This window comes from Bicyclus anynana, chromosome 2, assembly GCF_947172395.1.
Source record: "Bicyclus anynana chromosome 2, ilBicAnyn1.1, whole genome shotgun sequence".
Lineage (NCBI taxonomy): Eukaryota > Metazoa > Arthropoda > Insecta > Lepidoptera > Nymphalidae > Bicyclus > Bicyclus anynana.
Window position 1 is genome coordinate 13,754,041 of NC_069084.1, and position 18,702 is coordinate 13,772,742.

General features: G+C 32.0%; 3 protein-coding genes across 10 annotated transcripts in view; 2 read left to right on the plus strand and 1 right to left on the minus strand.

Annotated features, from left to right (window-relative positions):
- LOC112052398 (transcription factor AP-2-epsilon) overlaps positions 1–3,702 on the plus strand; it is a 64,419-nt gene extending 60,717 nt beyond the window's left edge. Inside the window, exon 8 of the mRNA XM_052885960.1 lies at positions 240–3,702. Coding sequence (XP_052741920.1) covers positions 240–347 — 108 coding nt within the window. The 3' untranslated portion in view covers positions 348–3,702. The remainder of the gene's footprint in view (positions 1–239) is intronic.
- Positions 3,703–5,584: 1,882 nt separating this feature from the next.
- Positions 5,585–12,637, plus strand: LOC112052396 (thiosulfate sulfurtransferase/rhodanese-like domain-containing protein 3). 7 transcript variants are annotated; one of them, XM_052886821.1, is made up of 4 exons: positions 8,025–8,138; positions 11,324–11,506; positions 12,318–12,480; positions 12,558–12,637. In XM_052886821.1, exons 2-4 carry the CDS (start codon positions 11,368–11,370, stop codon positions 12,607–12,609), a joined length of 354 nt encoding a protein of 117 aa, XP_052742781.1. In that variant the 5' UTR covers positions 8,025–8,138; positions 11,324–11,367; the 3' UTR covers positions 12,610–12,637. The 7 variants fall into 7 exon arrangements, with proteins under 7 accessions (XP_023947213.2, XP_052742781.1, XP_023947218.2 ...); XM_024091450.2 differs by lacking the exon at positions 8,025–8,138 and adding an exon at positions 10,661–10,788; XM_024091448.2 differs by lacking the exon at positions 8,025–8,138 and adding an exon at positions 10,666–10,821.
- A 230-nt stretch (positions 12,638–12,867) lies between these two features.
- On the minus strand, positions 12,868–18,636 carry LOC112052399 (60S ribosomal protein L7). Of its 2 annotated transcripts, none has more exons than XM_024091452.2 (7): positions 18,527–18,636; positions 17,761–17,908; positions 17,157–17,276; positions 16,511–16,600; positions 15,210–15,353; positions 13,819–13,968; positions 12,868–13,028 (listed from the first exon to the last, which is right to left on the minus strand). In XM_024091452.2, exons 2-7 carry the CDS (start codon positions 17,902–17,904, stop codon positions 12,888–12,890), a joined length of 789 nt encoding a protein of 262 aa, XP_023947220.2. In that variant the 5' UTR covers positions 17,905–17,908; positions 18,527–18,636; the 3' UTR covers positions 12,868–12,887. The 2 variants fall into 2 exon arrangements, with proteins under 2 accessions (XP_023947220.2, XP_023947222.2); XM_024091454.2 differs by having other exon boundaries at positions 18,408–18,541.
- Between the last annotated feature and the right edge of the window lie 66 nt (positions 18,637–18,702).

An 18,702-nucleotide genomic window follows, 5' to 3' on the forward strand; every position in this document is an offset into this window, starting at 1 on the left:
ACCCCTCTCGTTCTGAGAGGAGCAGTGAGACGAATATGGGTTGATAATCATCCTCGAATTCCTCTCCATCCCCCCTACATTCTACGTTCTTCTAGCCCTTGGATGCATTTAAGTTAGTTTCTTGGCATATTCCCAAACCGTCAAGTGACGCTAGTCAGGCATCAAGGAGAATTCATATAAGCGAACCTTTAAAGATCTGCCTTTAGATCTACTTTACTCATTAAAACTCCTTGTTGCAGAATTTCCTCAACGAGTCACTGAAGCATTTAGACAAATTGTATCCGCAAAGTGGTATGGTGTCGTCGTCAATGGACAAAACAAAAATGGACCCCGACATCAAGAAGTAACAAATGCACTACCTCGGCGTTGGCCGCCATGGAGCAGCGACGCGAACTTTATGAGAAATGTTATTAAATTATACTTTCAAAGACTTCTGTATATACTGCTAGACGGCCAATTTTAACTTTTTTATAAACTGCCATAACTGGCTGTGGTTTCTAGAACTTGAGTCTCGTAGAACTCAACAGATAAAGCCTTGAGAACAAGAAATCTTGAGATATTTTCTGTAAGCTTCGGGTTTGGGATAATTTGACGACAATAATACACATACAGAACAATTTTGTGCACGTCTAGTGGTGTGTACAGAAGACTTTGCATAACTTGCATTTTTTATGATGGCACTATTTTCTAGATTGTATGACATAGCGTTGGTTTTATATTCATGTAAAACCTTGAGTTTCTTAGAAAACTTTATCTATATGAGAATGTTGACCAGATTTTTTTTAATGAAACCAAACGTATGATTAGCACATGTTCATATTTTGATTGTAATTTGGAGATCTTGAATTAATAAGGAAAACTACACGCGTATTTTCCGCGTTGGATGGGCAGCCAAAGTTTATACTCGTAACTGCGTTAGAAATCATAATATCTGTACTACCAAACAGCAATAAAAATAGCTACATAGAAATTACAGATAACAAACATTAATAAATTAAGGAGTCATCTCAGACTCTGGCTATAAAATTAAATAGTTGTTCGTTTTATAGCCAGAGTTGGACTGAACATAAACAAAGCAGTATCGACTGTAATCAAGTCATCCGCTTACAAAAATGGACATCCAAATGTAAATTTGATTCATAGGTATTATTTTGTAGTTAAACAAAACTCATTAAAATAAAGTGCAATTATGAAATACTCAAGATTGTGAGAATTTTGTAAATATAGGACTATAAATAGGTTATTATTTAAGCAAACTGCAGTGTGTGGTCGTTGTTCGATTTGTATTTAATCAAAATAATATTAGTTTTGTTTACGTTCCGACAGTGTTTTGTTTCTTACAAAAAAAACGAAATAATTAAAATATTATTAAGCTTCTGACACAGGAAATACTTCTAACAAATTATCATAATAATAGAGACTAATAATAAATACGAGAAGATATTTTATTATAATAAAAACCATTATTACTTTAACGTGTTTTGTGTTTGATTATTATACATCATTAGGCGCGGAAATTAATGAAAAATACAGTAAACAAACACAAAAGTTTTCTGTTATTTAACATTAGTAGAATTTTGTTATATTCATAGTAGATACATACTCGTAATTAAATTAATAGTAACACTTTATATATGTTTTGTGAATTTGGTATTTTTTCATAATATAACAATGAGTTTTTTCGTCACAATGAGTTGATTGAATTACAAATATACCAGAGTGAAATATATAAAGTGAAGAGGAAAAATCATAAGAGTCTCTTTTGTGTCAGAGGATTAATTAAGTAACTGGATAGAATTTGTTCACCACCGCCATAAGGGACATATCAAATTTGTTAAAATTTGTACATAGTTAATATAGAAATTAAATACTAGCCTTCTCACTTGTTCATACGTAACATATTTTTAACACGCAAACCTCTTTAGTTCGTAATAATATAATTAGGAATAGTTTTGCTAGTGATTCATTGTGAAAGTGTGCCAATTAGTTATAAAATTCCATTGCATTTGTATGTGACCGAGACTGGTAACTTGAGCAAATGTATTTTTATAGAAGTAATTATGAAAATAATGTTTATTTATGAATTATGAATGACTTATTTCAATATCCCGAGCGATATAGTTTCAGACGTATATTGGACGCCAATGCTCAGAACCACTTGTGTGTGTAGGTACCCTAAATGCTAATTTGTACATCTTGCAAACGTAGATTATTTCGAAAATATCTTTTCATCATTTATAATGTTATACAGACCTATAAAAATGGTATCTTTATGAATAACTTGAATTAGTATAAAAACTAAAACAAATTACAGACGTAAAATAGACCTTCTATATTTTTTTTGCTTATGATAAAGTATTTTACTGAGTATTTTACTTGATACAACCTTTTTTTGGACTTATAAACAAGATTTATATTTTCACAAAAGCTGATGAAGCCTTTGAAGCTCGAGAATCGATATCATAATAAATGTTTATTTAAATAAATGTCATTTAATTAAATAATTCGATCCAATTCATTTCATCCAAGGGTGCGATTCGGCTACTTGGCACTCGTCGACGAAATTGTGACACGTCTTCGAATTTGAACATTATGTTTATTTAAGATGCCAAAAATAAAATGCTTCCAACCACGCAGTTGCCATGGAAATGAGCGATGTCACATCGCTGTAACTTTACAGAATGCAGGGGCAGTTCTTCCGTTACAATATGTATTTCCAAAACCAATAACATTGCACGATGTACAAGTTTGTAGATACGTCATAATACTAATATAATAGATACAGGATGACTTCAGCCTGAGTTTAGTCTGTGATAGAGATACTACAATTGAAAATCCTGGCGTTTACTGTATTTCTGTTAAAAATTATATTACTAAAGACTTCTATGTACATTGTACAACGAGCTACGAAACGATTAAGCCGTCTTTTTGTATCCTTCATTTCTTGCTTGGTTGTGTTAAGAGTATATAATTAAAACAAACCAGCGTCTAAAATGTTTATAAACTTGACCTGATCGAAACACTAATTGAATAGTTTCAGCCAAGTTTTACGGGATCACCTACTCGTTATTGTATACATAGAAGTCTTTGTATTAATGTACCAATTAAATCAGTTAGCAATATCAGCCACAAGGCATGAATAGCTTTTATTATGCTGAGATATTTTCGACCGAAATGATCTGTCGAAGCAAAATCGAACAGTTAGTAAACGACCTTAGCTAACAGGGCCGGATCTAGGCACTTGCCCAGATCGGCAGTTTCAAGAGGGCGTTGTTTTTTTTTATTTTAAAATTTTGCTGAGTTGTCGTTGAGTACCTACCTAATACTAAGGTAATAAAAAAACGCAATTTAATTCAAAGGGAATTTTATTTTCCACTCACGAAGACCTTGTAATTGTTTTTCCCTTGTTTTAGTTATTTTTTCCAAGAATTTAAATAAACCGCTGAACTGTCTAGCTTGGTGAGCTCATAAACCGAAGCTATTAGCTACGAGATAGACACTCGTATATGTCTGTTTAAATAGACGATTAAAATTGAAATGTCATCGCATAATCGAATTAACTATTCCAATGGAACCCTATTCATTCATTACATCATTTTATTACATCCGAATTAAACAAAATATTAAATTATTTTAACACAATTTTTGTAAATATGTAAGTTACTGAAATTATTCAAATATATTTAAAAATCAGCAAACGCATTTTCTTTTTTAAAATTACCTACCTATACCTACCTATAAAAATGTTTTATTGTACGGACCAATCACAATGATTAAAGAACACAAGTATCAACCCTTTTGAACGGCTGAACCTTTTTTTTTATGTGACCGTTTGAAGTACATACAAAAAAAATCGTATAACGTCTGAGAATGTTGTCGATACAGGCGTGCATGTGGCATGCGTGTACTCTGAAGAAAGGACACAAGGCTATTTAATACTCGGTACCGTTTTTCAGCCTCTCAGACCAATTATAAAGGACATGTCCCAATTTTGTATGGACCCAGCCTCCACACATTCTTTATTCCGCGTGTCAACTAAGCAGAACAAATTATTTTTATCTTAAAAGAACGTAAAATAGGCTTAAAACCCAAAATAAAAAAAAAATTGGAACCCGCATTTTTTTAATTAATTAAATAAAAACACCGGACATTTATTGGTCTATAATGTAATATATAATGGTTAAAGCTAACACCGGATATGAATTGGCTGTTTTGAACACTTTTACTGAATTGTCTATGTTTAATTTGTAGACAAGGGATCTAATAAACGTGGGGTCCAAAAATTCTGAAAATTATTTTTTTAAGTCTCAGCAATTTTTATATTCTATCCGTAAAAAATACTATCGACCTGCTTTTGTATTATGAATAATAAAAGCCCATTTTGGGATATGTCCTTTGTAATTGGTCTGAGTTTAGCCTATTCCTTACTCAGTCTACGGGTTATGACCTTAGACCATTAATAACTGGACTAGGTTCGCACCCAAATTCACCAACAAAAAAGTCTGTAATTTTTTACACACACTAACAAACACATTGCCACAGTAAAAATATATACAAGCAGTATTGTAACTCGGCCGTATTTTTTAAATAAATACCTACAGCCGCGCGGTACGTAAACATGTGATAGGGCTGCCCGCCTCCAGCATTTTAATTACATTTGCCAACTTTGTGTTTCCATTTAGTTTTGTAATTGTAAATATACATTTTTAGTTTTAGTAAACAAATAAAATACTTTGTAAATTGTAGTAAAATAGGAAGTGATCAATAAAATGCGTGTTGTTTTTTGATTGGTAGATTTAAATAAGGCTGATATGATCAATGACCTTGAAGAATAGGTCGTATTCATATGTTTATTTTGGTAATGCCATCTAGGTATTACCTCCAGACTACGTGACCAAATAATAAAATAGTGCGTTCGTCACTGCGGCACAGTCGCGACTGTCTGCACCCCACGCCCCGAGTTCGAGGTGCGTAGGTATAGCTCGCGTTTCGACCTCTAGTATAAAGTCAAAGTACTGCTTGTATATATTTTTACTGTGGCATTGCTTAGACTATCCACAAATTAAATACATAGGATATTCGATTACTGATCGATGTTTGGCTGTTTCGTCAAAAGAATCGATTCTTTTTATAAATTGTTTTTATTAAAAAATTTGATAAAATTAAGGTTTAAATACTTTCAAATGAAACGTTACTCCATCTTTTACTAAACTACAAGTTTTTGGCCGTTTTTTATGCCATTTAACTACACAAACCGGCATTTTTAGGGAGCTCTTTACACGACAAAAACGATTACAACAATGAAACATCGATTCTGTAGCAACAGTTTTTATAAACGCGTTAGATCATAGAATTTTGATCTTTGCCAGAGGGGTAACGATTAGCGAGGCAAGTCCTATTATTAATGGGCTAAGGTTATGACCATGATATGACCTGTGACCATAAATTAAAAACTGTGACATTAGACAGTACTCTATGACATTAGACAGCTGTTGGACTGTCTGACAGGTGCCGCCACCGCCCTCCGTAGTATCTAATAATCTGTGGCCCTCCGGCTGCGGCAAAGAGTATAATATGTGGGCTCCGGGCTCAAACGTCAAATGAAGAATTTTATTATTTTTATTTGCCGCTTGAAGAGTGAAGACTTGAAGATTCAAATCGTTATGCTATTTAGTTTTCCCATTTTCCCTCGTAATTTTTTATTTACATTATTAGTTATTTTAAAAAAAGCCTGATTTAGAAAATGGATTGGAAAAGGTGTTTTAAATTTCAACACGAAGTAGTGGACAATCTTAGAGTATCGTTTAGCAGTAAAAAGTGCATGTTATCGTTTTGGAATAAATATCAAATATTTTTGCTCAATGAGCAAGAATTGGATTCGCGGAACTGGCCATTGATCTTCCTTAACACGGATTTCGAAATTTGCCAACTAATAATAGCTGAGTATTTACTTTGTTTAGACTATGAAGGGACTTTGTTTGGTTATTCCCTTAATTTGCATCAAACTGCAACTGCACATAAAAGAGCTAAACCTGATTTTCGGGTCTTGGAACGTAATATTTTACGTACGAAATGGTACGAAAACGAAGACCTATTATTTAGCCTACAGTTAGACTCAAATGAACTGTGCATAAAAACTTATAAAATGAAATCAAGTGATGATGTGAATGTCAAATTAAAACCTCAAAGCCATAAGAAAATTTTGAATCGAAATTTATTTCATTCATTAAATGAAATAAAACGGGAGAAGTGTATTTTATCTTGTTTCAGGGTAAATGAAAGCGACTATGACGGTATTAAACACATTTTCAAAGGAAGGAAAAATTTATTAGATCAGCCGTTCATCATTATTATGAGCTTTGATAAACTGACTTTGTATACTGTGTTAGTAGATTTGAAATTCAGTGGAGAAACTTTGAAACCTGTCAAACTTCTCACAAGTCCTTCAGAGATAAATGAGGTAGTTTTCATAAAAGAAAATGCCATAAATATAATAGTTAGTCTTACTTCAGGCACTTTAATTAAGCATTCTTTAAATAAAAACTTCAATACACCAAATATAACACATTTAAACACTGGCATACACAAACTAACAGTGCTCAATGAAAAACTTATATACACTGATGGTAGCACTATGTGGGTAGCCACAAACACATTTTCAGAGCCTGACACCAAATTGAGACAGTTGTTTATCAGAAATGCCAAAGATTTTACACATATAGGCAATGCTGGTCAAATTATTTGTACAACATATTCTAATCTAGTGTATACATTCAATGTAAATGATGAGCCATGTTACTTACCTGTCACTGACAGTGACTACTACCCTGCCGAGCATTTGTTTAATAATATGGGTTGTTTGGACAGAATCTTGAAAGAAGTTGAAAAAAACGATGATGTCATTAAAAATATAAAGAAGGAAGAAAACTATATTACAACATTGGCTTTGTCAAATAGACAAGATATTATGAATGAAATTATTCAGAGCAGTATCTATGTGTATGAAAACTATGAAGATATTCTCAAAGATGGATTAATACTCAATTTAACTAATAAACTAAAAGAGTATTTCGATAAGAATTCATTTTACTTCCTGATAAAAATGTCTGCTGTCCTACAGCAGAACCATGTTGATATTCTGGCAAATATTTTTTTGGATTGTAAAATCCATATCACAATTTTGTCAGAGCAACAAGTTTTAAAAACTATCTGCATGCCAGTTTTAGATCAATTAAAGAACTTGAACATAGTTGTTCCTTTAAAAATGACAAAATCGAACATTACAAGTTTATTTTTTGATATAAGAATAATAAAAAAAATTCCTAAAGTATTAAGTTGCAAAGAGAATCTGTGGACAGCTTTATATTATAAACAAATTGCTTTAACACCAGAGCTTTTCATCAAAACAGATCACTGTTCAAATAAAATACAGTTACTAAAGGAACCAGAAGATTCTATAGAAAATTTATTATACAAAGCTTCTTATAAGCATCATGGGCATTTATTTAGAATTGCTAAAGTATCAGAAGATTTTTTTAAATGGTCATTTTATATTAAACTGCCTAATAGATACAAAGAATTTTTACAAAATGAAATGTTTTACAAGGAACACTTTAACACAACAAAAGCAAAGTTCCTGTTGAAAGAAATATCTTCTGAAGAATTTTTAAACTCAAGAAAGAATATATCTTTTACAATAGCTAATGAAAGAGTTGACATGGAGATTATAAACCATGGAGTATCTGATTCTTTGAGCAATAATATGATTAAAGTATCAAGTGTGAACCCTCGCCTTGCTTTGGGTATAAGAAATTTCTTTTCTAATTTAGCACACAACAATTTCCAAACATATCAGCCAGGACAGGAATATATTAACTGTTTTAGATTCAATATATTGCTCAAGGTGATTGACTTAGTCTCATATTGTTTTTTACCAGTAAAATTCTCAGGTTATTTTAACAACTATATATTTGTTTTTTTATTTCAGAAAACAGAGAACACAGTCAATAAATGTTTAACTGAAAGGTTGCCATTTGAGGAATTTTCAAAAATTTTTGAACAATTTCAAATGAATCTAAGTCAAATTTTAGTGTGAAGAACTATTAATTGGATATGAATGTAAACATCTATTTTAACTGGTAAAGTTAATTCTACATAATAATGTAATATAATCCCTTAATTAAAGAACAAAATATGACTAATATGAACATTCCACACTACACTTAGTGGAATTTAAAGGACTTGATTGTTGCCAATAATAATTTTATATTATAGATCGGTTACATCCCTACAAAATTACTGCAAAAAGTGATCTTAATAATAGGCTACAACACTGAGCGCTCACATGAACAATTTGTCTATAAGTAATTAATTTATATATTTATGTATATTAGTTTTTACACTTTCTGAACACACAACTCGACATTCTAGACGATATTTAGGTATTATTTGTTTAAATAACGTTCATTGTTGACCACAACTAACATTGAGATGTAGAAATTTTGAGCGCTTAATTTTTCGTGCGCTAGTAACTTATCTATAAGTATTTAACATCATTGATTGTTGCAGTATCCTATTTTATTTTAATTTTATTTACAAACTTTTACTTATCTGTGACTCATCTCAACTTTAGATAACATTCCATATCATTCTGCAGTTATCATGACCATGTTAAGCATATCTTGCGAAATAGCAATAAAAGGATTTCAAAAATTTGTACTTTCAAGCTGATTAACTATTAATATTGATGCTGATCACATGGCCAAATACTAATAAATATACTAGAGTTAAAATACAATTCCCATTTTAATCCCTAAAATATTTATTCTTTGAACAAGTTGAATAATCAACTAAATATAATAAGACTTTGAATGTGAATATGCCTTCATAGAAATATCTATGGGTAATTGACATTTTGGCATTACATATTAGAATTTACAGACATGCTTTAAATTATTATAGGCTTTTGCTTGTACCTATGTATTTGTGGCCTGTGGATTAGTAGAAAAGGCATTATATTATTGCATAATCTTGGAACTGAAGTGACAAGCACCTAATACCTACTAGTTTAGACTCTCTATGTTAACAAAAAGTAGTAGTAATTGTAGGAAAATTAGTGCTTAAGTAGTTAGATTTGAATAGAATGCTTAAAGCTTTTATTTGTTAAAGTTTGATGTATATTTTCAATAAATAATCCATCCCTAGTATGGTAATAATAAACATGATATATAACTTACGCATGAAATGCTACGATTTATCAAACGTGAATTTTTAATCGTGCACAAATCCGAAATTTAAAAATCCCGCCAGCCTAAAAGCACTACAATACTCATTACTCAAAACTCGAAAAAAAAACTAATAAATAAGTGGTTTTAAACATATGAATTAGTTAATATTGACCTTATTTACCCGAATGCCTCATTAAAATCAATATATTTAAACCTAGTCATCAGCTCCATTTTAAGATTTAGTCACAAATATATTAGACAACCATGAAGTAAAACTTTCAGGTGCTACTGCAAGTTGTATGTTATTTTATTGTAGTTATAGTAATTTTTGTTATTTGATTTTGTTTTTCCTAGTTGATTTAATATATAGGTACTTAATAATCATTTTTAAGCTGTTTTATTTTACAAAAGTGACATCTCCCTCTCTCTAAATGGTGAATGGGTAGAGGACAGAGGTAAGGACACTCATCTTGTATGAGGGACAAAGACAGATTGAAATAGTGTCCAGTTCACATTTAGGATATTAGTTACAAGGCAGGTCTGGCTTGCATAGCTAAACCACCCGTCAGCCAAATATAGTGCTACTTGTAGTAATTTAGTCAGTGCGCCCTACAAAAAATATACCTATTTGTCCCACGTGAATCGTCTCATGAGAGACAATAATATTTTTTGCAGGGCGCACGATACGCTAGTGAAAACTGAAAATAAAAAATAGGAGTAGGTAGGTATACTTTAGACCTGACATCTAAAGTAAAACATCTTTAGCTCCTTCTTTATGTATCTGTATGTACAATATATTACAATTTATTTTCTATTTTAATTATTATTAATAATTATTCACAGACAATAATTAATCCTTGACGAATGAGTCGCTGTTTATTATCTGTGACCACCTGTGCCCCTTGGTATTTTACTAATTTACAATTTTACAGTGCTAAAATTAGATAAATAGAAAATTGGATACGTTCTCATTAAATCCTTCGAGTTTATTTGTAATTTTGTATACTCTTTGAGTTTTATTTTATTCATAAATGTTGCTATTAATCGTCACATAATCATTATTATTATACTTATTTATAAATTATCTTTCTCAATAAATTATAAAAATATTTTTAAAATACATGTGTATTCATAAATAGTACAATTATTTATACTAGCTAAGACAATAATATTTAACTAGGCTAAACTTAATATAAAAATAAAATAAAAGGAAATATCATTATATCTACAACTATAAAATTAAAATAAATTAAAATTAAAACTAATACCTACCTAAAAATTTACCGCCCTTGTTAGGGTGCCCATCACGCAGGCAGCATTCCCGCGTTGAATTGCGAGTTTTGATTATGCTGCATCTGTATCAGCTGCAGGCACAGAGTACAATAAAATACTGAAATGCAGGTGAAATGTGAGCTGTCATGTCACTGTCAGTGTCAGCTATCGTTTGACGTTTTGTCGACGAGTTCTATTTTATTTTTTTATTATTTTACCCTTCCGGTCCGTAATTGATCGTGATCTGCTGTTATCACCATTATCACAACTGTGTTTTGATACATTTTAGGTCTTTAGAAAAAATATAGAAGATAATTTATTGGTTTGAATTTGCCAAATTTTTTATTTAAGCTGGTTCTGGGCTGGTGGTGTGGATTGCGCTAATATTATAATAAGCTTAATATTGTTTCATAACAAATGTTTGTATTGCAACGTGCATTAAGCTATACCACTTTTACACGTTTAGCGGTTAAAGGGATCCTTTATAAACATGCGGGATGTTTAATAAGTTTGTTTTTCTTTTTTTTTGTAGTATATTCAAAGTATAGTTGCAACTTTTTAGAGCATCACAAATATCTGCATCTGCATAATGCTTAGTTATTTATACAGTGAAAACAAGCAATTACAGAATGTTAACCCACAGAAAACTCCTACAAGGTTAAACTGAAAGAAAGATTGATAGACCCAACTTTTTGTATAGATATGTTTACACAAGTGATTGGAAATTAAGAATTATTTGTGTAAATAGTTATATACATTAGCAGTTAGCACTTTTTCCAAATTAAACAAATAATGATAACATTTTAATATTCTACAATTTTTAGGTCCAGAAACATCTTCAGTTACTTTGAAGATACCATATTCTAAAATGGTTGATCCAAAAAGAGTCATGAGCTACGAGGACATGCTGAAAGTAATTCACCAGCCTGAGAAAGTGATTATAGATGTCCGTAATCCAGAGGAAATAAATTCCACTGGAAAAATACCATCAAGCATTAATATACCATGTAATATGACGTCTTTACTTACTACTACTGCCTCTGCCTCAGTGGTTAACCTATATGGCTTTCTGGGTCCTGGGTTATGGGCTATGAAATACCAAGCTTTTCATATAACAAATCTCAATCTCTCAGAGACACACAGGGTGTAACACCCTGTGTGTTAACCTGAAGTTTCCAGTGAGTATCAGGAACATTTGATTGTGATTGTTACAGGCTTAAACATTATCACCAATCACCATAAGCCCACCAATTTTATACTACAGCCTTTCTTGATGAGTACTGTTTACCAACAAAGAAATTAGAAATGAAGGTAGAAAACACTTGTCATTTCTTAACTTATTTATTTTAAATTATGTATGGTTTGTTTATAAAATGTTACATAAAATACATCAACCTAATTAAACTAATTGTTGTAAGCTTAATAATCAAATTTTTTTTTATTAATTTAAGAACATTTAGAATTATTATTAGGTATGAAATGACTAGTGATTTACCTCATTTTAAATTTGTTTCTTAATAAACAGTACTCATCAAGAAAGGCTGTAGTATAAGTGTAGTAGATCTAAACTCCAAATCCCCACCTAAAAATGATGCTAAAAACACAAAGAACCTGGATAGGAGAAGGAATTTTCCATTTTGTGTAATATATTTAGTGCCTACCATAGTTTTAAAGCCTAGAGCACACTACTGCTCCTATAAGGCCCAGGTGGAGGCCTGTATTTGTCCATTCAAAAATTGTTGAGGACTTTAATAGTCAGTTTTATTTAAAAAACATATGTATGAAATATTGATTCTATTATTATTTTCATACTTTTAGTGGGAAATGTTCAGGATGCTCTAGAAAGAATGTCAGAAGAAGAGTTTAAGAAACAATTTCAAAGACCAAAGCCATCTGCTTCAGATGAGCTTATATTTTATTGCCAGTCTGGTAGACGTTCAACCGAGGCTCTTGACAAAGCATTAAAACTTGGATATGATAAGTAATTGATTATTATTTTATAATTGTAAATATTTATTTTTATAATTTTTATAATTAAATTAAATAACTTGTCAACAGATCCAAAACCTATCTGGGCAGCTGGAATGACTGGTCCAGCAGACAAAAATGATAAAATAAATTTCTTTTCTATTTTCTAACATGGTTTTTTTTTTATTTATGAACAAGAAAATCACCAATATTATGTACTTCCATGACCATGCAATAATATAGTCCGACTATAGAGTTGAAAGGTGCATACAATATAACTTGTTTAAGAGTTATAAGCATCTATCCCTAAGTGCACTGCAGTCTGGGCAACAAAGTTATCATGTGTGGCTGGCGTTAAATAATCAAAGATCAATAATCTTTAAATAAATAAAAGCCATGGTATAATTAAATTCTATTTATTTAAACCATTCTCCTGAGGAGCTCGTTGATCTTGTCCTCACGGTTACCAAAGTCACCACCGTCAACATAGTGAATGGTCTTCTTGCGCCAGCCACCCGTTGGGTTGTTCAATTTGAATGGCCATAGGAAATTACTTGCATACTGAAAACAAACCAAAATTTATAAACACGGGACACACAACTTTACCTGTTGAAAATAAATCAAGGTATTCTGTCAAACCAGCCCCCCTAGCCAAGTCTATCTACGATCGCTAACGCTCCTAAAAATAGAAAATGTATGGGAATGACAGATCTTGATCACGTGACCTGTCTATAGCAAATGTCATTCCCATACATGTTTCTCATAAGGGGGAGGGGGGGGGCAGAAATATCCCCCTCTCTGTTGTAATTAGTTGATTTGTCGTGACACACATGTTAGTCGTACAGTAGGCCTTAATTTCTGGAATGGCTTAAATGGACTTTCACTGCAAGATAGAGGGGTCTATTCCATCAAATAAGCTACAAAAGATAACTTTTATCTTACTTTGTATCTTTTATTTTGTATAATTCGTCACAGTGAAGATCAGACAGGGTGTGTATCAGAAATAAAACAAAAACTAAAAATGTAACACTGAAATACAAGGAAATGGAGTAAGAAAGTGATAAGATGGTATCCTAGAGAGGTTAAAAGGAAAAGAGGTAGGCCACAAACAAGATGGGATGACATTAGAGAAGTAGCTGGAGTGGTGTAAAACAGATTGAATCCCAACAGATCAGAATGCAAACGTTTGGAGAAGGCCTTTGACAATTGGCAAACAGATTGGGTTAAGTTGATCTGAACAAATGTAACAATTTTATTATAATTATAATAATTATTTTTTTATACTAAAACAGAATTTTACACTATAGAACTCTGTAAAGAAGTGGTGTCTGTTAGGAAATAAATAAATTACCTTGAACTTTTCACCAACAGTAAAGATTTCGTGGATAAGGTCCTCCACACAGATGATGTTGCTCTTGCCGAGTTTGTCTTCAATGATCTTGTTGGATGTGATAGGAACTCTCTGGCCGTTCACTTTGGCAAAACCACGCTTGTAGATGAGCTGCAACATTCCAAAACATGTTAGAATTTTGTCAAAAAGTTAAGTCATTTTGGGTGGCTGTTCTTTAAATAGGAATCATATATATCAATTTGACAATAACTATGACTATAAGCCCTCATTCGTACGAAAGTTTTTTTAATGGATGTTGAAAAAGTGTTTTCATTTTCATTTCAAACACCCAAAATTAAGAATGCAACACTGCTCAAAAAAAAGCATTGCGTTTTAAAAATGCTGTCGTGTGAACATATGCATGGGGATGCATTTGTTGTATTTGGACACTTTTGAATGTCTGTTAAAAAACTCTTTTGCGATTGAGGGCTTAGCCAAGACCCTTATATAATCTCAGACACTGCTCAATCAGCTGGCAGGCTTAGCCAAATAATGTTTGAAAATTCAATAATCATTATCATATGTTAATAATAATAAACAGCAACATACAGCTGGCCTAATCACTGTTTTGGTTTTTACTTACAACCTATTAAAATAAATATTATACCAACTGAGAAATATCATCTACCTACAGTATGATATCCACAAAGGGTTGTCAGTAGGCAGATGACATTTGTTACATAGAATCTCAATTTCGTAAGCAGTGTCATGCATAAGAATTTTAACTAGGGTATGCACCAAACACACAAATTATACAAAATGGAAAGTTCCTTCCTCAATTATGGTTCTTCATGAGTCCTTAGGGTAGGCAATGCATTTTTGCGTCTATGGAGTGCACGCCACTGCGTATATGTCAACTAACATACATGAAAGTTAGTGAATTAGCCTGTAGGACTGGTTAACCAGCTCTTTATGTTGTTTAACACCACAAACTTTCATATTTACTGTGCCATGACCCTGTATTCTATATAATCAGCATTTTGTGGTATGACTATCACTCATTTAGAGTTCCTCACATATTGTTACATATAGTGGCATTTAAAGACTTAACAATACTGAGAAATGCATTATTACAATATACACACTGTGTTTCAACTGGTTCTGTTTTGACTAATAACAAAGAACTGCAATTTCTCAACGATTGATGTTTTTTAGTTTTGTCATTGTGCAGCACATATCTAGGCCCAACATTTCTAACAACCTGAACCAGAGCTCATACCTAGGATCAGGTTAACTAGTGGACCAACAGGGCAGGTATTTCATAATATACTTGTTTTTTATGTTACCAACACATTTGTTCCCATCTATATCTATTTGTATAAGAAAATAGAAAAATCCATTTATTTGCTTACCTCTCGCACACTCTTCAGATTGGGATAGCCCCATGTGATGTAAGGCTCGGCAATACGCATCATGTTCACAGTGGCTTTGTTGAGCTTTATGAACACACCATTGTTGATTTGTCGCAGTCTGAACAGCTTCAGGACTTTGCGAACCTATAATAAATATATTTATTCATTAATACAAAACTAATTTGATAAATCATTTAAAACTCAACAATATCTAAACACATCTGGATGTAATTTGGCACAGCGATAGAAACTCTGAGATAAAACTAAGATTTTTGTATTATCCAGAGTTCCAATATTGCCTTGTGACAGGATTAATGTATGTGTAGTGTAGGTAATGTATGTGTATAGTGTACACATACATATTGCAACATAATAAATATGCAGGATCAACATTTTCAGAATGATGCTGTAGCACTTAGCAGTCCGTACCTAATTAGACTATAGTTCGGTCGCGCGGAAATTAACATATTTTCTTATATATGTATCACAAATACCCTATAAAGAAAATATGTTAATGAAAATATTTTTTAGGGTCTTTACTATGCTGTTCTCATAAGAACAGCATAGTAAAGACCCTAAAAAATATGTAAGTTGAAATTTGAACTGGAAACTTGAGGCACAGTTATGTAATAATAATGCAACAAAAGTACAAACTGTTTTGATAAATATATACTCAGAGGCACAATTACCCGCCTGAGTATATACTGATCCGAGTATATTAAGCAACAAGAACAACAACAATATAGACAAAGCTGCTTAGTCTATAATATAATAATTTATGATGATGATAAGTCTTAAAACCGACAGACACAGATTGTACATATTAAGCCGGTTTACATGGGAATTATGTAATTAATTATATTGAATTTTTTTATTTGACTCCCATATGTACAATGCAATATTTTATTCAAAAATGTACTAACTAGATATATACACAGGATAATTTTAATTAAATCTCTTTGACAGCCTCTGTGGCTAAGTGGATTTACAAGATGGAGGTCCTGGGTTCGATCCCCGGCTGAGCCAATTGAGGTTTTCTTAATTGGTCCAGGTCTAGCTGGTGGGCGGCTTCTGCCATGGCTAGTTACCACCCTAACAACAAAGACATATCACCAAACGATTTAGCGGTCCAGTATGATGTTGTGTAGAAACCAAAAGGGATGTAGATTTCATCCTACTCCTAACAAGTTAGCCCGCCTCAATCTTAGGTTGCATTATATATATATTAAACACTTCCTCTGTTCTCATACTGAAGATGTGCAGTGGGAAAATGATGTAAGAAGGTTTCTTTTAGTCCTTACCTTGGGTGAGACTTGGTTGATACCACGAATACGAATAACAAATGCAAGCTTGGCCTCACCAGGTACATAATAGTTTCCTCGGTTGCGTGCCTGAAACAAATACATGCTTAATATTTTTACACTAAGTCATATGAATCACATAACAATCATGCTATTTATCTAAAGGAAAGTCTATAGTAGACTTGACTTTTAAGTACATCTGAATTTACATCTTTTTAACTGTAATTTGGAAAATCCGCTAGAATTATAAAGCTAGCATAGTATAAACTTTAACCTTTTTAAAAAAAGGCAATTTATGAGGTTAATATAAACATGGATCTAGGTTATATAAAGTCATCAGTCAAGAATCAAAAGGCACAATTCAGAACAAAATCAAATCCTATGTTTCTTAATTATTATAAAGCCATACCCATCAAATTATGTAGCCAATTTATACAACACTCGCTTAGTGTTTCTCAATACATAACTAATATTAATTTTTCTGACCCTGCCTCTGGACTCTGGTTTCAACAACAATAAATGAAATTTAAAAATGCTGACTCAGCTTTCTGTTCTGATAACATTACCTCTGTTACATCCCTACTACAAATCAAAAACTTCATGTTCACATCCCACCTTTGTTCTGGGCCGTTTCATTATAACTTACCTGTCTAATAAGCCTGATTTCATCACGCTCCTTGATACGGTATTCCTTCACATATTGTTCAGCCCGTTTGAAGATTTCCTTCTTCTTCTTGATGGCAGCTGAACGTCTTTTGATTGTAACCTGTAATTTTTTTTGTTAATTTTATGGTCACACCAGATTTCAAACATTCTTAACCTATTGTAGATTTATGCAAGTGGTTCTAACCTAACCTATCTCTATCTGAGAGGAGACTTGTGCTCAACAGTGAACGGAATATGGATTGTCAATGATGAACCTATCTAACAAAAAGAGTATTTCAATAATCTGAAATTCCATTTTTACCATCTATATAAAAATCTATGATTTTTCTGCTTCATTTAACTATAAACACATCCAAGTAACCTATCTTGACTTTTATTTTATTTCTTCACGGTTCTCACTTACAAGGCATCTCAGTTATCTGCACCATACATATATGTAAGTAAATTAAGCACATTTACTTCAATTCAATAAAAATTGATTTATTGATTATTTATTTTTTATTTATTGATAAGACTGATTAAAACTGGTTTAAAAACTGAAATATTCCAAAAACAAGAATTTCTGTTTAGTGTATAAATATTACCTGAATGCGACGAGCCCGGAGAGCATCTCTGCGTTTGCGATGCTTGAGCACTGACTCTGGGACAGCCGGCAACTTTTTGCTGTCCTCTTTGCCCTTCGCTACCTTCTTCTCGGCCGGAGCCTTCTTCTCCGTTATCGCCACCATTGTGCTGAAATTGATAGTAGTTCCTGACATAATAGAGTTAGTTAACCACCAGTTTAGAACCACTATTAATCTTTTGTATAAACAGTCTCTAAAATTTCTAAAGTATTTTCTGAACAGAAACTGTAAAAAGAACAGTAGGATGGGTGAACTCTCAAATTTTAAATTGGTTATTTTTTAAATCACACTGACACCAATAACTTTACCGAAGTCCTAACAAATTAGAAGTATGTATGAGGCTCAAATAAACATCTAAAACTAACAGTTAGTTGGATGAAATTTTAGTTTCTTTGAGAATAATGATAATACCATGCACCTTATAGGTTAGAAAACTTGTCAATAGAGTAAGTGTACACAATAAACAATAGCTATAATATTAGTATTTTTTATTAGAAATAAATGGCAAGGTTTATATATTCAAAGCGCAACAAGAATTATTATTTAACATAATAAACTGTGACTGAAATAGTTGTTAGAACACAGGTGTGCACAAAGCACTTTCATACTTGCACTTTTCACAAAAGTCGTTAACTTTTTTGTAAAACTATCACTACAATGGTATTCCTTAACAATATATATAATTATTTTCATGAAAATATGAGTAAATATTTAAAAAATTATCAACCTGCGAGTTAATACTCCACGCGGCACGTGTGTCAAATTTTAGAAAGAAAGACAGAAACCATAGACTTCCGGTAATCGCCATGTTGGAAATGTGTAACTGGCAACATAATTATAAAAAAATATTGTCATAAAAAAAACTTTAAAATAAATAGTAATTCCTCCAACATATTAAATTAT